This window comes from Lutzomyia longipalpis, chromosome 1 (genome assembly GCF_024334085.1).
Source record: "Lutzomyia longipalpis isolate SR_M1_2022 chromosome 1, ASM2433408v1".
In the NCBI taxonomy this organism is placed as follows: domain Eukaryota; kingdom Metazoa; phylum Arthropoda; class Insecta; order Diptera; family Psychodidae; genus Lutzomyia; species Lutzomyia longipalpis.
Genome location: NC_074707.1, coordinates 49,558,988 through 49,586,426, shown reverse-complemented (window position 1 = coordinate 49,586,426; position 27,439 = coordinate 49,558,988). Strand labels below are relative to the sequence as shown.

At 32.4% G+C, this 27,439-nt stretch overlaps 2 protein-coding genes and 1 long non-coding RNA gene across 3 annotated transcripts in view; 2 read left to right on the top strand and 1 right to left on the bottom strand.

Annotated features, from left to right (window-relative positions):
- Positions 1-911: 911 nt before the first annotated feature.
- Positions 912-2,010, bottom strand: LOC129788080 (uncharacterized). Its single transcript, XM_055824083.1, has 2 exons — positions 1,877-2,010; positions 912-1,795 (listed from the first exon to the last, which is right to left on the bottom strand). The coding sequence occupies exons 1-2, from the start codon at positions 1,911-1,913 to the stop codon at positions 1,086-1,088; spliced, it is 747 nt and encodes a 248-aa protein (XP_055680058.1). The 5' UTR covers positions 1,914-2,010; the 3' UTR covers positions 912-1,085.
- Positions 2,011-7,407: 5,397 nt separating this feature from the next.
- Positions 7,408-27,439, top strand: part of LOC129795806 (uncharacterized) — a 20,847-nt gene continuing 815 nt past the window's right edge. Inside the window, exons 1-3 of the mRNA XM_055837331.1 lie at positions 7,408-7,628; positions 13,149-13,644; positions 27,296-27,437. Coding sequence (XP_055693306.1) covers positions 13,499-13,644; positions 27,296-27,437 — 288 coding nt within the window. The 5' untranslated portion in view covers positions 7,408-7,628; positions 13,149-13,498. The remainder of the gene's footprint in view (positions 7,629-13,148; positions 13,645-27,295; positions 27,438-27,439) is intronic.
- Positions 17,173-18,852, top strand: LOC129788079 (uncharacterized). The gene is made up of 3 exons (XR_008750285.1): positions 17,173-17,444; positions 17,569-17,654; positions 17,799-18,852. It is a non-coding gene; the product is annotated as an uncharacterized LOC129788079 (long non-coding RNA).

Sequence of the window (27,439 nt, the reverse complement as noted above, 5' to 3'; positions counted from 1 at the left end):
ATTTCCGCTGTGTCTGACATATTTTCGTTCACGTTATTGAGGGAAAATTTCAAGTGTCGAGAAGAACTTAATAACATGGAAATAAGACGATCTTTGCAACTGTGAGCATACCACCTCCGTACAGAACACCCCCTGAGGGGTTGGAATGAAATGTGCATATAAAACACCAATAAATTGTCTCTTTACATCTCTGCATGTCGTACTTACTGCCACAAAATGTTCTCTGTGAAAGGAATTTCATGCGAGATCTAAAGGATCTTAAACACAGAGCTTAATTCTGTCATATTTCCCATCGTACACAGAGTTAAATCGCATTGAGTGACAAATTGCTATTTAATTAATTAAGAAAAAGACAAGTAAATACGATACTGAGAATGTTAAATTAATTTTCTCTCCTTTTTGTGAGACTTTTGAAACATCTTCTGCCATAAAGGCTTTTTGTGGATATATTGTAACGTGATATGCGAGTTTAAACATCGACGAGAATTTTAAATATTTCCCTTCATTTAATGGAGAATTCAATTAAATGTACCTCCATACATTCAATTATGATTCATGAAGCTAAATAAATGATGTAAAAGCGTGTAAAATGATGAAGTTGTAATTAATTAAATGCAGATGAAAGTCTAGAGGATCATAAGCTCCAAATTTAGGGATTTATTTTAAACTTTAAATTCTTTTAATTGCATTCTCAAAGCTACTAAATAAGATAAATTAAAATGTTTGAAAAATACACGAATTGAATTATTCAACCAGGCGTCTCCACTGTCATTTCCGTGTTACATACACTGCAGCGGAGACGCCAGGTACGTACAAAGCGCTTCAATATGCAAGATACAAAATGAGACAAATTCCTGACCAGATTCCAGAATTTCTATTTTCTTCAAATCATTAAAAGATTTCAAGGAAAATTCTATTCAATTTTCTCAAATTCGAAAAATTCCAGACAAAACTTGAGAATTTATTTCCTGTTAATTCTTTAAATTACATTCTTTCTGGTTAAAAAAAAATTAAGTTAAATTTTCTTTATAATTTTCTTTTCATCTTAAAAGTTCAATCCAATTTTCCCAAAATAGAATTTCTTTTTACAATTTAAACACACACATAGCAAAATGCGTGTGCTGCGGAGGGATTTTCTCAGAAAAAGAAACACCATTAACTTTCAACTCCTCAAAAGGAAAACGTTTAACTTCGGCGAAATTTAATTTTTCTGCGATTTTCCTGGAATATTCGGAACTTGAACTACAAAATATAATTTTTGGCTTTTTCCCTTTGATACCATCAATCATGGTCATTGGATACTTTTCATTGGCAATTTCTCGTGCAATTTTAATTGAACACTCAAAGAGATGATAGCCTATTCCCCTGCTACGGTATTCCGGGAGAATACCCAGGTAGGAAGTCTCAAAAATGTGTTCTGTTTCGTACATCTCAAAGAGATTCATTTGCTTAACTTTTCCAATGCGAAAGTCAAGCAATTTTCTCACAATTGTCTCACTACTGTCATGGAAGGCTTCGTAGAAGGTTGGTTGTCCACCTTCAGGATGCGATTGGAGTTGATTGAGGCAGAATCCGATGATTTTCATTGTGGGTAAATGTCGAGCAATTACTGATAAACCATCTTGCAAAATTCCAGGAATTAATCCTTCATATTCAAGACGATATTGAGCTGCTTCGGGTTTATTCATTTCAAATGCAATGAACATCGTTGAATCCTTCATAAATCCTTCTCGGAAGACATGAAGCAACTCCTCAAGGTCTGTTGCTGGATTATACAGTTGAATAGCAATTTCACCTGCATAAGAATTTAATACGTTTTGTGAGAAATATTTCTTAGGGGAATTTCCTGGCATTTTAGATTTATTTATCTTACTACCATCATTGATAATTTTGAAGATTGTTGTTTGCACCATTTAGTAAAAAAAATCTTTTTTATACTTCAAAAACTTAAAATAATGTAAAGACTTTCAACGTTATCGATTCTTCCAGTGTGAGGAAACTTCACAGACTAAATAAAGAAACGTGGTGTCCACTATTGGAAATACTCCACGAATAAATTAACATTTTCAATTGATTTTAACCTCTCTAACCCGGAAATATAGAAAGAAGGGACAACGTATAAAAATTAAGCAATAGCGTTTTCGTCTTTCCTAAGATCAAGTTCAAACATTGTGTGAGCATATTATGAAGATCTAAAGTATAACAAATATAGGAGATTTTTGAAAATGAAAAATACCAAATTAATACAAAAATCTTTTATTTTTATTAGTTGAAAGCCCCTTCCTAACCGTCTGAAATTTATTAACCGCCACATTGTAAAATTGAACGCTGTAATTATTTCAATTCCACCTGGATTATTTAATTAATTTTCGTCAAAAGAATTTAAATGAATTTTATTAAAAAAAAAACCTTAATTTTTTATTCTGATTGATTTTTAATTTTAAAATAAAAATGAAAAATATTCTGATTTTCCTGGCACAAAAGGACCTATCAGTTACAGGACCTTTTCATTTAATATTTAATCACATTAATAAATATTTGTAATTTATTTAATAGAAAGTCTATTTATGGAATGAGATATTTTCGTGAGATTTTCATCCGGAATTAGCATTGAGGACGACAAAAAGTTATCCGTTGGAGTTTTTGTGCAAAAAGGAAGGAGTTTCATCGGAAAATGGGGATGGAAAACTTTCCCACAGATGGCAATCTGGGATGGGGATGAGATAAAATGCGAAGAGGAGAGAGTCTCCTGATTGTTTCCTCAACTCATTTGCCAACCCATCCTTCCGTTCTATGGTCAAGTGATCTTGCCTTTCGTGGAATTCCTCCCTGATTTGCACACCACGATAATTGGAAAACTTCGACTTATGAAGGGGCTTTCCTGTGAAAGGACTATGAGAGGCAAAGTGGATATAGAGTCCGTTTTGTATGCATAATTTGCTGATGGGAAATCTGCGATGAAGAGCGCAAAAGACGATTCAAGGAGGTAGCCAGAGGATGAACAGCAAAGATAATGAATAATTTATCACCGTCCCCACCTTGAATTTCCACCAAAGCTGCCACGTGCTTTATGGTATTTTCTAAGAAGTGCCTCCACAGACACTCTCTTCCCTGGTTTGATTTCTCATCGTAATTCTCAGCTTATGCAAAAGTAAAATTTTCTAATCGTATTACTTTCACATTAATTAACAGACATCGCAACCAATTTTGCAAAATGAAAATTTTCCAAATAATTTTTGATTAATTTATCTTATATCTGAATAATATCTGGGTCTTATCTTGTCTTTTGTGTTAGAATTTTAGTTTGAAAAGGTATCTGATTTTGCCTAAAATTGATCTGTGGGCTTAATCTTTCTTATCTTGGTCAAAGGACGCGGCATCCATTGTTGATAACATAACCTCAATCTTCCTTAATTTTCTTTCAAAAGTTCCCGAATAATTTTTTCTACATTTCAATCCACTTAAAAAATTGTTCTTCTTATCAACTCGATTGTTTTGCCATGTCTTCAGATGTTTCTCTTGAAATAAGCAATAAAAGTTCTCCTTATTGGCTTTTTTCCTATCCAAAGAGCTCCAAAAAGCATCACAAATAAATATCAGCAATAAATCTTTATTTTCTCGCGCTCAAATGTCACGATTTACTACATGTTATTAAGACAATTTATTGATACAATTTGCTCCCTGTAGCACCCGTAAAAAATGCGAAAACAAAGAATCTATAAAAAAGTTCTAACACATCATGAAATGGCATAATAAAGGGGATATAAAAATGATTTTTTATGCATAACTTTGTGGGAGTTTTTGAGAAATTCAGTAGGTTAAGGAGTTTCACGAAGACGTTAAATGAGTTTACAGAATGTCTTGAAAATTTAATCATCCACTTCCGTTTGGGGTAAGATTGAACAAATTCAGGAAGTTTATTTTGCGATAATTATTTTTCTTATTTTTTAAAAGTTCCTCCCCTGTGATTTCAACTTGAGATGGTATAGAAAACCTTTTCCAATCAAACTCTTTCTTGTACGAAATTCCTTGAACAATTTAAAAGGATGTCTAACCTGACAGGCATGTTTAATTAGGGGCAACAGGGATGAAATTTCCCGTCATCCACGGATGATAACCGTTGGGTTGAGGTGGACCAGACACGTGTCCATCAATCACGAACGACACACTTTAGCTTTACAAGGTTTCCCACCCACGCGCCATCAACTTCTTCGCTCGTGATGATTCCCCGTCATTATTTGTTATCCTCAAGGTGAATAAATCATTTCCCATGGTGATTTCTAATGTATGAAGAACATCCCACCCGCGCGTAATTTGTCGCGGAGAGTTTGTCTTTGACTTTATCAACTCCCCGTTTGACATGGTCTTGATTACATTGTCGTTAAAAGTTAATTAAATTCTTCCCTTTTTTGCTTATTCTGCATTTAATAATTTGCGTTTTCTTCCTCAATTAATTCAAAGAGTATTTTAGCTTCCCCACAAAAAAAAAACTCAACGTCAGGAAAAGTTTATTAATTAAATTTTTATGTATTTTAGATTCAAAGTTCAATATTTGGATAAAAACTTTTTAATAAATATTCTAAAATATTGGAGGTGAATGACGGTTATTTTTTTAATTTGGCAGTTTTTTATGCATTGTTAAAGAATTTTTTTTCTCACAGAAATTCATGGAAATTCATATTTAATTCATTTAAATTACTAAACTGATTTTAATAAAGTTATCTAGAATATGGGCCAAATAAACTTCTCCTAAAATGAAGATTTATCTGCAGAATTTCAGCTGCCAAATGACTAAATCCACCCGCGGGGATGATGGTGTAGGAGGAAGCTCTGTAGCACCACTGATCGTCACACAAATTTGATTAATGACTCGAGCAAATAATAAAACAAATATCAGAGACAAGTCCTGCCTCGTGAAAATGAATAATTAAACAGGCAGTTTGCACTCCTTATTTTATTGTGTTGGTACAAAATTTCCCGACTGTGCGCGGGGAATGGTAGAAATTCACTTTTCCATTTTGCGCGCCAAAACGAGGGAAGAGAGATGATTCAGTTTTGTACACCATTATTATTTTATCGTACGTTAAATAAATACAATTATCCTGATGGGCGGCAGAGTTTATTTATGGGCATTTGATTGCGTCGGGGTGCTTTTTGCCAAAGGCAGTAAATCTCAGTCCATGGTGCTTTTTGCCTCACTTAAATTCCAAATATATAAAAGGTTTTTCTCCACCCTCGCATGTGGGGGTTCCCTTTGTCCCAAACATGCTCCCTTGTAAAAGGATCTCTTCGTTTTTTTTTGTGTGTCTGCTGTGTAAGAAAATTCGGGGAAAGTTGGAAGATGTCCGAGTTTTTTTGAGGGGGGGAGGGAGGGGTGGGTTGAATTTCATATAATATAATTTAAGTGGATTTATTTGGGGATATTGAGGCTCATACATACATGGGAGATATATAGATTATGAGTAGCTATGTGCGGGGGGTTATGCCCAAGGCTGACCTTTTACCTTCGCAACGCATCATTGATATTGATAAGTTGAGCAAATATTTTTAACAGAAGCCATCCTCCCAAGACAAACAGTTGATATTTCAGCGTATTTACGAAGTCATTCTTACCATGTCCGTACACGGATATATTTTGTATCGTGTAACCTTACAACCCGTGTTGACCCTCCCTTCCGCAACTGTCAACATGGGCCAGGGAAAGCAAATATTTTCACATCTCATCATCACGTTGAATTATCATTAAATTATTCTGTTAACATCGCACCTCCTTATCACATACCGGTGGGTATATGTTTTATACATATACGAAGAAGTAAGCACATGGGCTATCGATTTTGTCCTTTTGCGCCCCAATGTTTGCCGGTGGCGCATGAAATTGCCCCCAGGTGAGTCGCTATGTGCGGCGACACCTTTCTGCTTGAGAGCCATCACACAAAAATTGCCAATTATTTCAGTGTAGAATCACGAGCTAAGGGATTATTCCTCGGATGGTCCATCAGAGACGATGGAACTTTTCCCAGAGTGCTCAATTTTTTTGGACGTATCAAAGGAATGGAGAATTGTTTTTGTTTTTATGAGAGGAAAATCACTAAAAAAGAAACACGAAGAGCGTGAATTACTCAACCGTAGAGTTGTGCAATTCTTCATTTAGGTGGATTTTCAGTTCAATCTTTGAACATTATTTTTCAAAAGAGAGAAAAAGAACAAAAAATGAGTTGGGATAGTTTTACACGGAGTTAGTTATATTCTATGATTCATGAGCATATGCTCTAAACGCTGTATATGAGTAAAGAAATATTTTAAGAAATATCTTAAGCTTCCTCTTTGAGCTTCCTCTTAAGCTTCCTCTTTGAGCATATGCTTTAAGTTTACTTAATATTACAATTCGAGTAATCTTCTAATGAGATATAATATTGTGTCATTCCGGTGTAAGTTTTAGTTCAAGTTTAAATTTTATTGACAAATTCTCATTTATGCTTTAGAAGCATAAGCTTAAAACACATATTCTCCATCTATCTAATTTCTTCAATTTTAAATACGGAATTCCTAATAAATTCTTAAAGTTCTCAATTTAATTTTCTGCTTAATAAAGAACAACTCACCGTTGCTTTACATTTTGAAGATTTGAGCTCTACATTGAAGTCTTCAAGAAATTCTCTGCAATCATTTTAATAAAACGTTTCACCTAAATTGATTGCCCTGAATGTAATCTTCTTATATTGCATTGGAAACCGCACCATTCACTTCAATATCCCATCACTTTTGCTAAACTGTATTCGTGTTAAGGCAGGGGGTGGTACTCAAATCAATTCGTACAACTTGCAATATCCTTGCTGCTTGAAATTGCCAGGTGCTCTCTCTCTCTTTACCCTCTTTGAAGCTTCCAAATTGCATTCATTCTATCAATTGTACCTCTCTGAGCTTTTTTTCTCGCTGAATGAAAAGTCTTTTATTTAGTACTTTATTGGTTTATTTCATTCTTCCTTTGAGGGGGATTAAAATTAAGGATTTTAACTGTGGGGGGTACTTTCAATTGAATGGATTCTTGCGTGTAAGGTCAGGATTTTTTTTTGGTAAATATTTTCCTGTGCTTTCTGTGTGTAGGTAATACGAAGTTCTCTTTGATGATGTTATACAACACGCACTTCTTGTATTGCCTCTTGGCTCACCTGTAGCGCTCCCACTCAGTAGGTGGGGGGTACACACAGTCATTGAATTCGTATGATGATTCCGAAACAGACAGTTGCATGGTAAATTGCGTGCGATTACAAGTGGGGCCATTCAGGGGAATTATCTGCTTCTGCGCTGTTGTAACGTTCGAAAGGTGGCTCAATTCGATGAAGACGAAGGATGCCCGCCAAATGCTAACACTCAACGTCTTCAGTGCTCAACAATTCTGCCGACAGTCGAGAAATGCCTCGTGACGGGAGTTAAGCCAACAAGATTTTAGTTTGTGAACATCTTCTGCCCAGCAGTGTGTTTGTGAGATTATCATAAGACTATTCTTTTGTGTGACAAAAAAAGAAATTTTTCTTCAAATTGTGAAGTGTTTGGCCTACAGAGAAATTCTTCAATATTGCTGCAGTTTTTTGTAATAAGAAAAAAATCAAATGGATTTTTTCAAAGTGAGCAGAATATAGAAAATTAAATTGTGTAAGAAAAAATTTTCCATTTTGTCGCACTCAAACTAAATTACTTGTGGCCGGATATTAAATTTCTTCCCATTGCCAATGGGATTCAGGGTTCTGTGCCGCACAGAGCATACAGTCTAACGATACACTTCTTAAAGTTTCCGGTTGATGTTTATCAAATAAGTGGATCAATTAGTACATCAAAGTCATTCCATCGCAAATTGGCGCACTTTTCCATCAATTTATCAATGTCCGCTCCCAAGCAATTTTCTTGTTTCTTTTTTGTTGTTGTTATTGTCTATTTAGCAACAAAGAATTAAATCTTCCATAAATACATAAAAAGCCTCACATCCCCTTAAAATAAATTCTTTATTAATTGAGGTGTGTTCTGGGGTACAAAAAAAGCCGCAACCAGATATTTACGACGAGAGATTCCACTCCATTGCACGCACTTCAATGGATTTGTGTAGCTACATACGTTCCGATTAGCCAAACAAGTGCACGCGGGGGTGGAGGAGAGAGAGCACAAAGTTAATTGGAACCCAAAGTGCGACACACATTCACCTCACGGCTAAATCTTCCGGCATACCGGAATTATACAACCTCCCCCCGGTGTTGAAGTATTTTGCGGTGGCATTGTGAAAATTTAAAGGCTCACACGGCCTTGGTTTTAATGCCCCAAAAACACCCCAACTCTCCGTTGAAAATTGTCCTTCAGGTGGATCCTCGCACACGGATGGATGCGTTGGGCTATTTACGCAGTCCCTCCAACTCTGCTATTTACAGGTGTTGATCCCTCTCGCTTTTTGGGAGGTGCACCCCAAGCGAAAAAAAAACTCACGCACCTTTAAAGCCATTTTCCCCGTACTTTTGTGAATTGCTGCTTCAGCTGGAGAGTTTTTACGCTCACCGGGAAAAACCCTCCATTCTCAATTTGAGCACCACAACTTTTCCACACCACAGAATTTTCCACTCTTACTAAAGGGAAAAATCACCTCGAATTGTTTTTCGAGTCCCCCAAGGGCCCCATAAAATCTCTCTACTCCCCCTTAGAGGGTTTTTCTCACACTTATTTTCAATCTGGCCAATATATTTTCCTTTCTCGTGGTCCAAGGGGTAGCCTCGTGTTGCACTGTGGTGTACGCCGTGACCTTCACGCTTCCTCATTGCGTGTTTATTGATTTTGGACGGTGTTATCTAAATAATGCATAAGCACAGTGATTGTTTCTCAGCGAGAGAAGAAGTATTTAAAGACTTTTTTTTGAAATATAGAGAGGAGCGACTTTTCTTAAAATAAACAATCTGGGAAGAGAAATAGGAGGGTTTCCGTGGTATAAATTTTGATGAAATCCACCTGATTTTTCGGTTATTGTACAAACGACTTGAGTAGCATAAAATGCGTGTTATGTTGGGTGGGGAAGTATTAATATTTCAAAATGAGTATTTCAAATGTATAAGGAACATTGTTTAAGAATATTTCATATACAGGTGATAATGTTGATGGAAAAGAAGGAGGAGAAATTCCTTTCCATCGTTTTTATAATTTCTTCAGTTGAATTTTCTTTCTTTCTCTTTAATAACTTTAAAATAGAACCTATTGGGCATTATTTCCAATTGATTCTAAGTTTTTTTTAATCCTTAAAATTCAATCAGAAGACAGAAGGAACAAAACTTTTAATAAATTCTTTTACTTTTTCGCTCATCTAGCTGATTTCTTAATTTTTTTTTAGATTTCATCTTAAAATGCATTCAAACTATAAATTTTAACACATAAATCTAAAAATTTACTGCATTGCACCACAGCTCTTCCTACTTTCCCCAAGTAAACAAACAACAAATACAATTTGTAGCAATTTCTTCCCACAACTTTGAATATATGAAAGAATAATTCTCACTTTAAGCATGGGGAGTTCAAAGTCAACGCTGTAAGGCAAACCACAAAAAAGCCCGAGAGAAGCTATAAATTTTTTTAGTACCTCACTCTGTACAACAGAATCATTAAATATTTACCCCTTGGCTAAAAAAACAAAATAGTTTGAATTTATATGACTCATATCATGCTAAAAAGTCTTAAAAATTTCCCATAAAAAATTCAATTCAGGGTGCCTTTTTAAGGGCGTGAGAGAAACAGCTTAAAATTCGGTTGAATTAACTCTCAGGAGGGAATGAATTTTTGTATATTAACAATGAAAACGCAATGATGGGCAAAAGTTTAATTATTTCGTTGGTAAAAGCATGCAAAATTAAGTGTAGTGAGTAGTGTTTATATTGGGCTTAATTATAAATTATTTTATGTGGAAATTGCGTGTAGATTGGTTGGATTAATGCGGATTTTATTGCAATGTGTGATGTTCACGTTCATTGATGCGGCAATGCCCCATCGATAAATTTGCTATTTTTGGGAAGGAATTGGGGTGCAAAAAAGGGGTTGAAAAATGTTTTTGTGGCTTTTATGAGAATTTGGGGGGAGAGCATTTTCCCACGCTTGAATTTCCCCACAAAGTTTGCAAGGAAAAGTTTGTTCTGTGAAACAAATAGCAGTGCCAAATCACGGTTCAGCGCCTGCAAAATTAAATTGATAAACCCCATCAGTGTAAAAAGTGCCAGAAAAGAATCACTGGCACGTCGCTCAAGTGGGTGGCCTCGGGGTGGGGAGTGATATAAAAGTGTAAAATATTCGCATTCTTCATCTCACACGTCTTTTCCTTTGGCGGGGGGAATTTTTCAGGCGTCCAAAAAGCTCACCAACAATGCCATAAACAAGAAAAGTAGTAGAACTTTTTTAGTCTCGGGGAAGCCAACAAATTTAGGCAACATTTTGTGGCTTTGTGGCATGCGGCAAACACATTGGGTCACCACCCGCAACAGAACATTTTATCTTATTTATTTATCTTCATTGATTATAACGATATGTTTCGCTTTTCCTGCCAATGCGTAAACGTGACGTCTCTCAGCAAGAGTGCTCTAAAAATAAAATAAATCATGTTTTTGGGGATCAATTTGATTAGTTGAACAAGCAATTTGCAGAGAACTTTTGGCGTTGGATGATTGAATTCTAATAAAAACGTTCACTGTATCTGCGTTACTTAATTTATTTCCAATGATATTGATATTATTTCTTTTTCTACTTCTATTTGTTTCTTTTTATTGGTTTTGAGATAAATTGATATTATCTTTCTTTACTATTTTCTGATGAAAACTACAGAAGAAAATTAAAGCAGTTGAGATATATTGCATATGTTTGCGAAATATGGACGATTGAAAGCTTTTAATGAGCTTTTTTTATTGAAAATTCAACGTTTTTATAGTTGCACAATTTGTATATTTTTTATGATCTGAAATTAATTATTTTAACCCAAACCCCACCTATGAGCTTTTTTCTTTCTTTTTTGAATTATATAATTTTGGTATATAATAATTAAAAGCATATTTGTCCATAAAGCACCAAAAAATATTCATTTACCATAATTATATGACGCATAATTTGCATTAAAATACATTTTTTTTCATAAAAAAAACATTAATCAGGGTGACAAAAATATCACCAGTTGAGTATAATTTTATTTATTTTATGAAAAAATAAATAAACTCACAGATGTGGATTGATTATGCCACATGTGATTGGAATTTAACATGTGATGAGAGCTGCTATGGGAATAATTTGAATTATTGCATTGAGTATGTTTATTTATCTTCCGATTGAATTCGAAATTAATTTGTAATCCGAAATTTTTGATTTATTTTTCCCCCATTTTCGCCTTCAATCACCAACATTGATGGACAAATAAATTTTGGGCGGATTTTTCGCACATTTCCCGCCGGGAAGGAAAATTTATAAAGCAACCTCCACGGAGTCAGTTATTAATTTCCGGCCATAAGAATTTCATTAAATGCTCTGCCTGCTCCTACACTCCACGGGAAATTGGATAAGATTTTTATGGCATGGCCCGAGACAAGAGGAGAATATTTTCCCTACGATGCCCGCAAAGTGTTTCGGACGTTTATAAATAGAAAGAAATATACATATGTATTTGTATCTTTTATCGTGGAAAGCGTTTGCTGAAAAAAAAACTATTTGGATTTCTTCCCTAGTGCTTCTGCAATAAACATTACATCGGCATTTTAGAGCCAGCGGGAGCATAAATTGGGATTGATGCTTTTTATGTATACCTATGTTTGTATATTGAAATTAAGAGAGAAAGAAAAATTATGTTGGAAGAATCAGCCAACACCTCCCACACGGCAATCAAATTAACCATTTAATTATAGAAATAACATTCTTGCTGATTGTTTCTTTGCGTTTATTGCTTTGAGCTTTTGATTAGCCGATGATTAGAAGGGGAGGCAAACTGCTGAATATCTTGCTGAAATTTTAACCAGAATGATTCATGAAATTTCATTTCATTTCTTTGTGGTTTATTCGGGTTAAGAATCTTGCCTGTTGTACAACATTTTGCATAAAAAATTGCATATTTTATGCATTTATTAATTTATTGTAATTATAGGTGCACTTAAATGTGGCTTAAGGACTTAATGGCTAATTGTTAGAACAGAATGAGAGCCATAGTAAAGTCGTTAACAGCACCATAAACGTAAATCATATAACCAGTAAAGGGGGAAGGAAGAGTTATGTCCTCGTTTCTGCTTTCGAATATAATTTTTATGTGACTTTTATAATTAGTTGTACGCAATTAATATTTTCCCTGTCAGAAAGTTTTCACGATGTAAAGAGATATCCCTCATACAGAGTATACATAAAAAAACATTATGTAGGTATCATTGTTTTTTTTTGAATTTCAAAGTCAAAGTTCGACTTTTCAAAATGATTTTTTTTTGAAATTTTTTATCAACTTTTTGGAGTGAGAGCTGTTTTTTTTCTGAAAGCTCAATTAAGCTTTTCAAAAAGTTTCTAAAAGATTTTCAGAAACAGAATTATTTTAAAATGAAAATGATTTAAGCTCTCAAACAAGCTTAAAGCTTTCATAAATTGGAAAATTATTTCTATATTTTTCAACCACCATAACTGTCGCAAAAGCTCCTAAAAGGCCACATACTGCTCAACATGTATATTTTCCATGTATAAATTCATGTATTATGTAGATTATCCAAGGAAATCTCCATTACATGCCCCTCTATCGTGGGAATCGAGTTAACCACAATGTTCATTAATTTCTCATATTTCCTGCAACACTAAGCCAAGGACAAAATACCTTTAAGAGAAAAAGCTCTCACCCATTTAGAAGCTTTTCTCTCTTGCACGGATCTAATTTTTCATTCACGCAAATTACAATTTTATTGCGTGCCGTGCTCATATATTTTCTCTTGATATTTCTTTGTTCCTTAACACGCTGTTCCACTCTTCCGGCCGCAAAGAAATCCCAATTCCCAAAAAAGGAAATTACTCTGGGGGAGGGTGGGAAAGTCTGTATATGTGTGATAATTTGTATAACACAAACTTTCTTTCAAGTTCACAACACCATATCTCACCCTTCTCTCTCTCTCTCTCTTTCCCAGGACGTATCAATGACTTGTGTGTTTGTGGTGCTGAGTGGAGGGCATTTAGAGTGCGGAAGTGCGTAAAGAAAAGGCGAATAAGACGTCATCTTGGCTGTAAATCAAACCCACCAAAGACGGTGTGTGGGTGGGTGGAAATGCACGGGGAATCTCTTCTGATTCAATCCTCATAGTGCTTGTGCTGTGGTGTGAGGTTGAGTGTTGCGATAATGACTGTGGCATTTTGGTGTAGAGGTCAGTGAGAAGATCACGTTCTGTTTGGGAAAGGAAATTGATTTGCTGCTCCAAAGTGCGGGTGACCCCATCCTTGTTAGTCTGCAAGAGGAGCTAAGGTCAAAGAGGTGGCCAAAATGGGCTACATCTACTCAACGGCAGACTATCTCAACATCACCGGAATGTACGAGTACGATGCTTCGTACTACACAGATCGTGGCAATGATTCCTACTATGAGTACACCAATCTTACGAGTCACCCCACCATGGAAGGAAATTACACGTGAGTTGACAATTTTCTTACTCATATATTTTTAAGTTAATGGTCTAAACTTTAGGGCTATCTTCATGTCAAATAAATAGAAAGCACATAGTACGACCTGGCGCCTCCATTGCTTTATCCTTGGCAGTGCCTAAAATACACCAGGCGTCTCCATATATAGCAGAAGTCTTGGTAGACGTAGTAAAATCATCTTTTCTCTTAATTTAAAAAAATAGGTAGTGAGTTTAAAAGTTTTCAATTAATGTTGAAAATTAGATAAACTTTTATGTAAAATCAGAGCCTTATGATGCATAATATTTTATGCAACATCAATTCAAACATGCCTTCATGCATTCCATAACACTATGCAAAATAAACTCTAAAAATAAATATTTTCTAAATTAGCTTTGTAGCCAATTCGCAACATGTAATAAAACTAAATAAATAACCAATTAAATTGTAGAGTTTATTTGATCAACATTTTCATGAAAAAAGCTCATAAAGCTCGTGCAATACATTACAGCATGCAATTAAAATCAGCAGATAAAATATAAATTTATAAACAAAAAAGTAATAAAATTAGCAATAAAATCCCAGGAAAATTCTAAATTTGATCAGGAAAAGCTAAATGAAATTTCATGCCGTATCTTGGGTGTTAAAATGCAATTTCCCCACAAATTAAAGCATATTGTGAATCTCTCGTCTTGTTGTGAATTATTAATGAGGGATAAATTGTTCGACTATACCATGTAAGACTATTATAGCTGCGGAAAGGGAGCTGTTGACGTCGGTGTGATGCATCAAATATTAAAATTATACCAATGCCTGACGGCAACACCTTTTGTGTCGCACACTAATTGATTTCAATGGAAGTATATAGTGAAAGCACAATGAAGTGTTTAATGTGCATAGAATCGATGGTAATTTGAACATAAATTGCTCTCCTTAAGACTGCAATTTCCTCATTTAATTGCAAGGCATCCATTCCTTTTTTAGGGAGCTAGGGAGTTGGACGGGGGGTGGGGTGAAGGGAGAGAAAGTAAAACCCATTTTCCCATAAGCCAATTAGTGATTTTTAATTGCGCCACCCTCCCTTGTTTGATGTACAAAAGTGCTTTTTGGCACCATTTACGGAAAAGCTACGCGTTTATGCTATAAAACACTCCAAATGGGTCCACGAAATGGAGTGATTGAAGTATATACACGCGCGTATTCGGGGAGAGATATCTTCATTTGGCATTCCATGCACACAATCTGGAGTACTGTAGTTGATGGGGAGTTATTACATGGGGGTTGTTAAATCCTTGGGTGTTTATGCAGCTCTCACGAGGCTTTTGCTATATACATACATATGTGTGATGGGGTTCTGTGCTGATGTACAAATACCACGGACAATCCCACGAGTTTGAGGTGTTTTTGCTGAATCCCCACAATTTACCTTTTTTTGGTGAAAGCACCACCAAATTTACACAAACTTCGTGCACGAGAATCAAATAAACTTTCGCTCACTTTCACTACCCGCACCATACTCTTCAACATAATATATAGAGGAGCTTTCCCGACCATTTCTTCTGTTGTCTGCACTGCCTGTGTGTATGTGACTAAAAAGGGATTTATGTGTGTGTGGACAGGAAAAGTCCTTTTTATTGAGTTGAAGTGTAATTATCTTGTCCACCACTGTGTGGATTACACAACACAGCATGAGTTTCCCTAAAAGGGAAAAATTCAAACAAAAGTAATGGCTTAAACCCCTTTTATAGGAAGTTTACTTTGCACATCCACATTTTGCTTTTATTTTATTAGTGAACTCTCAATCCATGTTCCCATAAGGCAATTTTTAGAAAATCCGTAGGTATACTTATTTAGGGTTTTAAACTTTTCTCAATCTATTTCATTACATATACCTTTATTTTAAACCCTTAGAGAATCTAAGGAAAGCTTTTATGCTATAAAACTTTCATAACGAGTTAAAATTACACCGAATTTTATGAAATTCTATACAAAAACCATAACAAAATAAATAAATCATCAATCGGGTAGATATTGAATACTATGCTGTAAATAAATAAATGCATAACCACAAAATGATACACATAATAAATAAACATTCGAATACCAAAGAGCTGCATAAACTCCCGCAAGGCAAATATTTCAATTTAAAATGTTATCTCCTCCCCTGCATGATCTTGCTATGAGTATTTATTTATACCCAAACAATATAGCCCACAAATTGGATTAAAATTTCACTGTTTTCCCATGAAATTTCTAATGCCACAATCGGAAAAGTTTGCCTCTTTTGGAGGGGAAACAGAGGGGATGTTGTACTCTGCAGGAGATGACCATCTGTTCATTTTACCACATAAATCGGATTTTGTGCTTTCATTTGCAAATGCATTAACCCAGTAAAGTGGGCTGTGGAGTCCACAAGTACTCCAGGGTGTGGAGTGCGTCCACTGTAGCTGCACAGTGGACGTATTTTGTGCAGTACCTCTACAGTGGGTGCACAGTATATCCACAGTAGTCTTATTTCCAAAGTCCACCGTGAATACAGAATGCGGAACTACAAATGCATCACCGTGGATCCAGATCCTGGATTCAAAAGTGCACATCCTAGATCCACTGTAACTCCACAGTCTGACTAGGATCTGCACTTATTTTTAATAATTTGGCCAAAAAATTTTGGGTGTCCGTGGGAAAAGTTTTGAAATCTTCCCGGAAACATTGCTTCCTCTACTTGTTAATGCCAAAGTGGCCAAGAGATTGGAAATCTGATCAGAGAACTTTCATCTCCTAGCTATTCTGGGTATCCGTGGGAATCTTTGAAAAAATCTTTCCGGGAACATTGCTTCCTCCACTTTTTTATGCCAAAGTGGCCAAGAGATTTCAGATCTGGTCACAGAACTTTCATCTCCTGGCCATTCTGGGTATCTGTGGAAAAAGTTTCGAAATCTTCCCGGAAACATTGCTTCCTCCACTTTTTTATGCCAAAGCGGCCAAGAGATTTCAGATCTGGTCACAGAACTTTCATCTCCTGGCCATTCTGGGTATCTGTGGAAAAAGTTTCGAAATCTTCCCGGAAACATTGCTTCCTCCACTTTTTTATGCCAAAGCGGCCAAGAGATTTCAGATCTGGTCACAGAACTTTCATCTCCTGGCCATTCTGGGTATCTGTGGAAAAAGTTTCGAAATCTTCCCGGAAACATTGCTTCCTCCACTTTTTTATGCCAAAGCGGCCAAGAGATTTCAGATCTGGTCACAGAACTTTCATCTCCTGGCCATTCTGGGTATCCGTGGAAAAAGTTTCGAAATCTTCCCGGAAACATTGCTTCATCCACTTTTTTATGCCAAAGCGGCCAAGAGATTTCAGATCTGATCACAAAACTTTCATCTCCTGGCCATTCTGGGTATCCGTGGGAATTAAAAAAAATCTTTCCGGAAACATTGCTTCCTTCACTTTCTAATGCCAGAGTGGCCAAGAGATTTCAAATCTGGTCACAGAACTTTCATCTCTTGGCCACTTTGGGTATCTGTGAAAAAAGTTTCGAAATCTTCCCGGAAACATTGCTTCCTCCACTTTTTAATGCCAAAATCTTTCCGGAAACATTGCTTCCTTCATTTTCTCATGCCAGAATGGCCAAGAGATTTCAAATCTGGTCACAGAACTTTCATCTCTTGGCCACTTTGAGTATCCCTCGGAAATTTTTTTAGTGTTTCCGCCAAATATCTGCGCGGCGCTAGTGTTTGTGGAAAAAAGTGCAAAAATGGTGGGACGCTGCAATCGCTGTGATGGAAATTCTCAATTTTTGGTGGAAAAAAGCATTGTAAGTATGTTTTTCTTCTATTATCTTGTGTATAAAAGGTGATAGAATGATTGCGTGGTGGAAGATAAACAAGTATCCAAGGTATTTTCATGAAAATCCTAATATTTTTTTCTCATATTTTTAGGTTATGTTTTTTTTTCTTCCCGGACGTCCCGGACGTCCCGGACTGTAAAACAACACCAAAGTACTCCGGAAAATACTAAATATCATGTAAGTTTTATCAAGCAACATTTCCCCTAAATTTTTAAGCTTTTCATCGCATTATTTTTAACAAATAATTAGTTTTGTAACGAAAACTTCGATTTTTTTTCTATTTTTGGGTGATGTCTTTGATTTTCGTCTATGTGGATGCAGATTACAAGCGTAATGCCGTACATGAATCTCAATCCGGCAGACAGGCGGCGGCATTAGCTGCGCGCAATCACCATCGACTTCTTCCGTACAAAGTGATGAAGACAAATCCTGAATATGCCGCCCTCCAGTTACTGTTGAGGTGAAGAAGGAAGATGTTGAAGTTGCTGCGATGCAGCAACCGGAAGCAGCTGTTCAGGAGAATGGTGTACAAAAGCAGGAGGGTTAAAAGCAAAATCCGGAACAACAGAAGCAGCAAGGTGAGGTAATAAAGAGCGTAATAAAGTGAAGGAAGCTGCCCAGGAGGTTGTTGAAAGGCTCTCTCTCTGTACCTGAGATGCAGAGAGAAAAAGCCAAACTGGCTGTTATGTCAGTTTTGAAGGAACAGAGAAGGAGCGAACAGTTGTCTTCCATCGTGTTATCACGATGGAAGATCACGATTGAGAAGAACCTCCAGGAATTGGGTGAGCAGCAAACAATTCTGGACAATTTCTTCTCTAAGGATGGTTGTTGATTACGTCAGGACTATTCTCTACACCATCGTGTGAGGAGTGTCACCTTTTAACGTTTCCTGGCGGAACAGTGCTTCGACATGTTGCAGGACATCTGGGGGAAGGACAAACTCTATGGTATCAAAGTGGCCGTTGCGGGGCTACAGGAACTCAAGGAGGATGACAAGAAGGACCTAATGGATCTCCTTGATTGTCATTTTGATCCGGAGAAGCAGATAATTAAGCCAGTGTCCCGGAAGACTAACAAGTGGCGCTTTCAGAAGAGACAAACTTCGAGAATTTCATCAAGGGAAATATTCAAATAGGAAATAATCAACAGAGAAGCAATCAGCAGAATCACAATGGTGAAAACCATCAGGATAACAACAAGAACTATCAGCATGGCAACAATCATTTGTGTGGTCGCACCAGGGGTAAATTAATTAATTATTTGTAGAAAAAAAAAAGATCTCTGGGTATTTTAAAAGAAACAGAAAAGAATCTTTTAAGTATATTTAATTTATTAATTTGTTAAAAAAGGATCTTTTTCTTCTTTTAAGAATTCTTGAATTAAAAAAGATTTTTTCTGTGTAAAGAATTTAGGATATCTCGGAAGAGAAAGAAAAGAATCTTTTAAGAAAATTTAATTAATTAATTTGTTGAAAGAATGAATGAATGAATAATGGTTTATTATATCAAAGAAAAAAATCTTAAAAATCTTAAAGGGAAGTGAAAAAAATTCCTTTAAGAATAATAAATTAATTTTTTAGGAAAAAAAGATTTTTTTCTTTAAAGAATACTTGAATTAAAAATGATTTTTTTCTCTGTGAAGAATTTTTGATATTTTGAAGGAAAAAGAAAAGAATTCTTAAATTAATTTGTTAAGAAAGATTTTTTTCCTTTTAAAGAATTCTTGTATTAAAAATGATTCATTTTCTTAAGAACTTTTGGGTTATTTGAAGGAGATAGAATTCCTAAATTAATTTGTTAAGAAAGATCTTTCTCTTAAGAATTTTTGGATTATTCGAAGGAGAAAGAATTCTTGAATTCATTTGTTAAGAAAGGTCTTTTCGTTATATAAAACTTTTGGTTTATTTGAAGGAGAAAGAATTCTTGAATGAATTTGCGAAGAAAGATCTTTTTCTTATCAATAACTTTTGAGTCTTTTGAAGGAGATAGAAAACTTGAATTAATTTGTGAAGAAAGATTTTTTTCTTCTTAAGAACTTTTGAATATTTTGAAGGAGAAAGAATTCTTGAATTAATTTGTTAAAAAGGATCTTTTCTTAAGACTTTTTGGGTTATTTGAAGGAGATAGAATTCTTAAATTTCTTTGTTAAGAAAGATCTTTTTCCTTTTAAAGAATTCTTGTATTAAAAATGACTCATTTTTTTCTTAAGATCATTTGAGTATTTTGAAGGAGAAAGAATTTTTTGAATTAATTTATTAGGAAAGATCTTTCTCTTCTTAAGAACTTTTGGGTTATTTGAAGGAAATAGAAAACTTGAATTAATTTGTGAAGAAAGATCTTTTTCTTATTAAGAACTTTTGGGTTATTTGAAGGAGAAAGATTTTTTTGAATTAATTTGTTTGGAAAGATCTTTCTCTTCTTAAGAACTTTTGGGTTATATGACAGAGAAAGAATTCTTGAATTAATTTGTTAAGAAAGATCTGTTTCCTTTTAAAGAATTCTTGTATTAAAAATGATTCATTTTTTTTCTTAAGAACTTTTGGGTATTTTTAAGGAGATAGAATTTCTGAATTAACTTGTTAAGAAAGATCTTTTTCTTATAAAGAACTTTTGGATTATTTAAAGGAAATAGAAAACTTGAATTAATTTGTGAAGAAAGATCTTTCTCTTCTTAAGAACTTTTGGGTTATATGACAGAGAAAGAATTCTTGAATTAATTTGTTAAGAAAAATCTTTTTCCTTTTAAAAAATTCTTGTATTAAAAATGATTCATTTTTTTTCTTAAGAACTTTTGGGTATTTTTAAGGAGATAGAATTTTTGAATTAACTTGTTAAGAAAGATCTTTTTCTTATAAAGAACTTTTGGGTTATTTGAAGGAGATCGAATTCTTAAATTAATTTGTTAAGAAAGATATTTTTCTTTTTAAAGAATTCTTGAATTAATTTGTTAAGAAAGATCTTTTTCTTATAAAGAACTTTTGGGTTATTTGAAGGAGAAAGAATTCTTAAATTAATTTGTTAAGAAAGATATTTTTCTTTTTAAAGAATTCTTGAATTAATTTGTTAAGAAAGATCTTTTTCTTTTTAAAGAATTCTTAAATTAAATTGTTAAGAAAGATCTTTTTCCTTTTAAAGAATTCATGTATTAAAAATGATTCATTTTCTTCTTAAGAACTTTTGGGTTATTTGAAGGAGATAGAATTCTTAAATTAATTTGTTAAGAAAGATATTTTTCTTTTTAAAGAATTCTTGAATTAATTTGTTAAGAAAGATCTTTTTCTTATAAAGAACTTTTGGGTTATTTGAAGGAGAAAGAATTCTTAAATTAATTTGTTAAGAAAGATCTTTTTCTTTTTAAAGAATTCTTAAATTAAATTGTTAAGAAAGATATTTTTCTTTTTAAAGTTAAGAATTCTTAAATTAATTTGTTAAGAAAGATATTTTTCTTTTTAAAGAATTCTTAAATTAAATTGTTAAGAAAGATCTTTTTCCTTTTAAAGAATTCATGTATTAAAAATGATTCATTTTCTTCTTAAGAACTTTTGGGTTATTTGAAGGGGAAAGAATTCTTAAATTAATTTGTTAAGAAAGATCTTTTTCTTATAAAGAACTTTTGGGTTATTTGAAGGGGAAAGAATTCTTAAATTAATTTGTTAAGAAAGATCTTTTTCTTTTTAAAGAATTCTTGAATTAATTTGTTAAGAAAGATCTTTTTGTTTTTAAAGAATTCTTAAATTAAATTGTTAAGAAAGATATTTTTCTTTTTAAAGAATTCTTAAATTAATTTGTTAAGAAAGATCTTTTTCTTTTTAAAGAATTCTTAAATTAAATTGTTAAGAAAGATCTTTTTCCTTTTAAAGAATTCTTGTATTAAAAATGATTCATTTTCTTCTTAAGAACTTTTGGGTTATTTGAAGGGGAAAGAATTCTTAAATTAATTTGTTAAGAAAGATATTTTTCTTTTTAAAGAATTCTTAAATTAATTTGTTAAGAAAGATATTTTTCTTTTTAAAGAATTCTTAAATTAAATTGTTAAGAAAGATCTTTTTCTTTTTAAAGAATTCTTAAATTAATTTGTTAAGAAAGATCTTTTTCTTTTTAAAGAATTCTTAAATTAAATTGTTAAGAAAGATCTTTTTCCTTTTAAAGAATTCTTGTATTAAAAATGATTCATTTTCTTCTTAAGAACTTTTGGGTTATTTGAAGGGGAAAGAATTCTTAAATTAATTTGTTAAGAAAGATATTTTTCTTTTTAAAGAATTCTTGAATTAATTTGTTAAGAAAGATCTTTTTCTTATAAAGAACTTTTGGGTTATTTGAAGGAGAAAGAATTCTTAAATTAATTTGTTAAGAAAGATCTTTTTCTTTTTAAAGAATTCTTAAATTAAATTGTTAAGAAAGATATTTTTCTTTTTAAAGAATTCTTAAATTAATTTGTTAAGAAAGATATTTTTCTTTTTAAAGAATTCTTAAATTAAATTGTTAAGAAAGATCTTTTTCCTTTTAAAGAATTCATGTATTAAAAATGATTCATTTTCTTCTTAAGAACTTTTGGGTTATTTGAAGGGGAAAGAATTCTTAAATTAATTTGTTAAGAAAGATCTTTTTCTTATAAAGAACTTTTGGGTTATTTGAAGGGGAAAGAATTCTTAAATTAATTTGTTAAGAAAGATCTTTTTCTTTTTAAAGAATTCTTGAATTAATTTGTTAAGAAAGATCTTTTTGTTTTTAAAGAATTCTTAAATTAATTTGTTAAGAAAGATCTTTTTCCTTTTAAAGAATTCTTGTATTAAAAATGATTCATTTTCTTCTTAAGAACTTTTGGGTTATTTGAAGGGGAAAGAATTCTTAAATTAATTTGTTAAGAAAGATATTTTTCTTTTTAAAGAATTCTTAAATTAATTTGTTAAGAAAGATCTTTTTCCTTTTAAAGAATTCTTGTATTAAAAATGATTCATTTTCTTCTTAAGAACTTTTGGGTTATTTGAAGGGGAAAGAATTCTTAAATTAATTTGTTAAGAAAGATATTTTTCTTTTTAAAGAATTCTTAAATTAAATTGTTAAGAAAGATCTTTTTCTTTTTAAAGAATTCTTAAATTAATTTGTTAAGAAAGATCTTTTTCTTTTTAAAGAATTCTTAAATTAAATTGTTAAGAAAGATCTTTTTCCTTTTAAAGAATTCTTGTATTAAAAATGATTCATTTTCTTCTTAAGAACTTTTGGGTTATTTGAAGGGGAAAGAATTCTTAAATTAATTTGTTAAGAAAGATATTTTTCTTTTTAAAGAATTCTTAAATTAATTTGTTAAGAAAGATATTTTTCTTTTTAAAGAATTCTTAAATTAAATTGTTAAGAAAGATCTTTTTCCTTTTAAAGAATTCATGTATTAAAAATGATTCATTTTCTTCTTAAGAACTTTTGGGTTATTTGAAGGGGAAAGAATTCTTAAATTAATTTGTTAAGAAAGATCTTTTTCTTTTTAAAGAATTCTTGAATTAATTTGTTAAGAAAGATCTTTTTCTTATAAAGAACTTTTGGGTTATTTGAAGGGGAAAGAATTCTTAAATTAATTTGTTAAGAAAGATCTTTTTCTTTTTAAAGAATTCTTGAATTAATTTGTTAAGAAAGATCTTTTTGTTTTTAAAGAATTCTTAAATTAAATTGTTAAGAAAGATATTTTTCTTTTTAAAGAATTCTTAAATTAATTTGTTAAGAAAGATCTTTTTCTTTTTAAAGAATTCTTAAATTAAATTGTTAAGAAAGGTCTTTTTCCTTTTAAAGAATTCTTGTATTAAAAATGATTCATTTTCTTCTTAAGAACTTTTGGGTTATTTGAAGGGGAAAGAATTCTTAAATTAATTTGTTAAGAAAGATAATTTTCTTTTTAAAGAATTCTTAAATTAATTTGTTAAGAAAGATATTTTTCTTTTTAAAGAATTCTTAAATTAAATTGTTAAGAAAGATCTTTTTCTTTTTAAAGAATTCTTGAATTAATTTGTTAAGAAAGATCTTTTTCTTTTTAAAGAATTCTTAAATTAATTTGTTAAGAAAGATCTTTTTCTTTTTAAAGAATTCTTAAATTAAATTGTTAAGAAAGATCTTTTTCCTTTTAAAGAATTCTTGTATTAAAAATGATTCATTTTCTTCTTAAGAACTTTTGGGTTATTTGAAGGAGATAGAATTCTTAAATTAAATTGTTAAGAAAGATATTTTTCTTTTTAAAGAATTCTTAAATTAATTTGTTAAGAAAGATATTTTTCTTTTTAAAGAATTCTTAAATTAAATTGTTAAGAAAGATCTTTTTCCTTTTAAAGAATTCATGTATTAAAAATGATTCATTTTCTTCTTAAGAACTTTTGGGTTATTTGAAGGGGAAAGAATTCTTAAATTAATTTGTTAAGAAAGATTTTTTTCTTATAAAGAACTTTTGGGTTATTTGAAGGGGAAAGAATTCTTAAATTAATTTGTTAAGAAAGATCTTTTTCTTTTTAAAGAATTCTTGAATTAATTTGTTAAGAAAGATCTTTTTCTTTTTAAAGAATTCTTAAATTAAATTGTTAAGAAAGATATTTTTCTTTTTAAAGAATTCTTAAATTAATTTGTTAAGAAAGATCTTTTTCTTTTTAAAGAATTCTTAAATTAAATTGTTAAGAAAGATCTTTTTCCTTTTAAAGAATTCTTGTATTAAAAATGATTCATTTTCTTCTTAAGAACTTTTGGGTTATTTGAAGGGGAAAGAATTCTTAAATTAATTTGTTAAGAAAGATCTTTTTCTTATAAAGAACTTTTGGGTTATTTGAAGGGGAAAGAATTCTTGAATTAATTTGTTAAGAAAGATCCTTTTCTTTTTAAAGAATTCTTATATTAAAAATGATTTATTTTCTTCTTAAGAACTTTTGGGTTATTTGAACGTGAAAGAAATGAATCTTTTAAGAATAATTAATGTATTAATTTGTTGCGAAAAAGGATCTCTTTTTTATATATTAGGTAACTCTTGAATTAAAATGATTTTTTTTCAATGTAAAAAATTTTTAAAGTATCTCGAAGAAGAAAAGAATCCTATAAGAATATTTAATAATTTTTTAAGAAAAAAAGGATTTTTTTTTAATTAAAATTAATTCTTAAAAAAATGTTTTTTCTATGTAAGAGAATTTTAAAGTATCTTCAAGAAGAAAATAATCCTATAAGAATATTTAATTAATTTGCTAAGAAAAAAAAGGACTAATTAATAAAAAATGTTGTGAATAATAGTCAAAAATTTAGAAAATGTAAATTTTTAAAAATTTGAAGCTGAAATTATATATAACATGTATTTTTATGTATAAAAGTAATGTAAATTTTTAATGTAAATGAATAATAAAAATAAATTGATTTTTATGAATTTCTAAGACTTTCACTTATTTACTAAATGCTTATTTAGCATTTTTAAATACATTTATAAGTCAAAAAATATGTAAAAAGCAAGAAAACCCAAAAAAAAAATTTCTCCAGGATCTGGATCCACGGTGGTGCATTTGTAGTTCCGCATTGTGGATCCACTGTGGACCTAGATGTTTTACTGGGAACTACCAAGCTCATAGTGTCCTCTGTGACATTCAAATTGGTAATGTTGCATGCCAGAGGAGACACAAAAGTTTTTGTAAAAGTTCATATGAGTTTGCTGCAAGAGAGGAAATTTCCCCAAAGTAGTCCTATTAGGAACTTTAGGGGGCAAATTACAAGGAAAATTTAGTAAGGAAATTCAACAAATTTCCTCGCATTTTACACACAAAAAGTTCACTAACATGTGCATGTGCAACATATAAATTATTCATTGAGGTGCATTAAATGTTCATTCTGTCTCTTGAAATTGGATGAATAAAATCTTGGAGACAGTGATGTTGGAAATTTGAAATGTTGCGAAAGTTCAGTGGAAAGTTTTGTTATACATATATAAAAGCAGAGCTTTGAAAGTTTTTGGAGGATTAAGTTTTCTTTTCGGGGATAATGTTGTTTTGAAAAATAACAAAAAGATTTTTATGTTAAAAGTGAAGATTTAAAGCTTTTTTAGAGCGCTGTAGTAGCGATTGTTAGAATATTAAACTTTTTATCGTGTTTTACTAACGATTTTTTTAAATTATTAGATACTAATTTATCTAATTCACAGCATAATTAATAAATATTACAAATTCATGTCAGGATATTTAATATCATGTTAATGTTTTCAGCATATTTAGATTTCATGTGTTTCCATTTAATTTAATTAACAACATGGATTTATAAACATTTATTTATGTTCAACGTCCAGCCCTTTGGGCATTATTTGCTCGGATTTATCTGCTTCTAATTTCCACTGATATACTAAATTACATACAAGGGCATTGAAAATTATTCAAACGAGTCAAAAGCACTAATATGGGGTCATTTGTAATGGATTTAGTCAATTTAGTGGCACAGTGTGTGTGCTTCCAGCCCCTAAATTCAATTGAAACTAGATAATAAACATTTTGGAAATTAAATTCGCAACAGAATAAATCACTAAATTTGAAACATTATGCATTTCAATCCCAATGAAAAACACACAAATTTTCCCTGGAAAAAGTCAACTCTGAGTGGTTATTTAGCAAAATTAAACTTTTTATGCAAATTCTCTTAACGGCAGGAAAAGTCCTGGCATTGTGTCTCTTGACAAAACATTAATTTTCCTCTTGAAGACTCTTCATAAAGCTTTTTTTTCCACCCTCCCGTTTCTCATACTCTGCGGATAAATCTCAGTCAGGTATAACAACCACCAATCCCCCCCCATCCGACAAAAGTGAATGCCTCCCAAAGACCGCATAAATGAATATTTTAGACAACAATAAAGTGTACAGAATATTCATGGGGCAGGTGTAAAAAATTCATCGTCAATTTCACTGCGATTCGCAACATTAAACCACCCCCGCACGGTATAAATTTAATAAATAAAATTACTAATAAAATATAAATGCGGTAAAGCGGAAAGAATTCACATGAGCACCGGAAGAGCTTTTGCGGGTGGATATTTCTCAATCCAGCATTGGAGGGTTGAATTTTTAGGGGTAGGGGAAGGCCTATAAAAGACATGGTGTGTGAGAAATTTTCAGCATCCTTCCCTCCCCCAAAATGTGCAAGAGAAGACGCACACACTGATAAGGATAAATAATGATTGTACATAATTTATCAGCGGGGGTGCACCAGCTGAGTTTCAGCCTCATTTGGCGGCATGACTTGATTGCTGACACAGAGGGTATGGATGGGGGTGAGAAATTGGACAATTAAATTGCAATAAAAACAGATGGAAAGGAGCAAATTGCCCAATTGTCTCCTCACGCAGAGCGCCACGTCAGAGCTTTCAAAGAAAGTTGCTGCGTGTTGCCACGATCCACCCCCGCACAAAATGATATTGATGATGACGAAAAAGCTTCAATGCACAGAGTTGTGTTGCTATTCCCTTAGATTGTCTTACTAGTTGTCTTATAAACTGACTTTAAGGTTTTTTTCTTGGTTATATTTAGTTGATTTTTGTGTTAAATTACTTAGAAAACCAAAGGCCCAAACAAATCTATAGAACAGCGTAATTCTGGAACTTTGCTCCTGATCTATGATGAGGTTCAAATTGGCTAATACTCCCCGTAAAAGTTGGATAAAATAAAAATTCTTTCACTTTTAGGAGAATTTTTTTTTAAATCTTCTAAATAGAAAAGAAAATTCTTCTTTAATCTAAAATGTTCTCAACTCAAATTATACACCACATAAAAGACATAAAAACATAATATTGTCTAGAGTGGGATGACTAAACAGAATAATTTGTTGTTGCAGTATCGACTACGACCACAACTTCACACTGCCACTGTGGCGTCAGATCCTGTGGAGCATCCTATTTGGTGGCATGGTGATTGTGGCCACGGGGGGTAATCTAATCGTCATATGGATTGTCCTGGCGCACAAACGAATGCGAACGGT

Bases quoted from the DNA above. Each gene is read 5' to 3' on its own strand.
- LOC129788080 (XM_055824083.1), bottom strand. From the start codon at position 1,913: ATGGTGCAAACAACAATCTTCAAAATTATCAATGATG. The intron at 1,796-1,876 runs GTAGTAAGATAA...ATTCTTATGCAG, and splicing joins CTTCAAAATTATCAATGATG to GTGAAATTGCTATTCAACTG.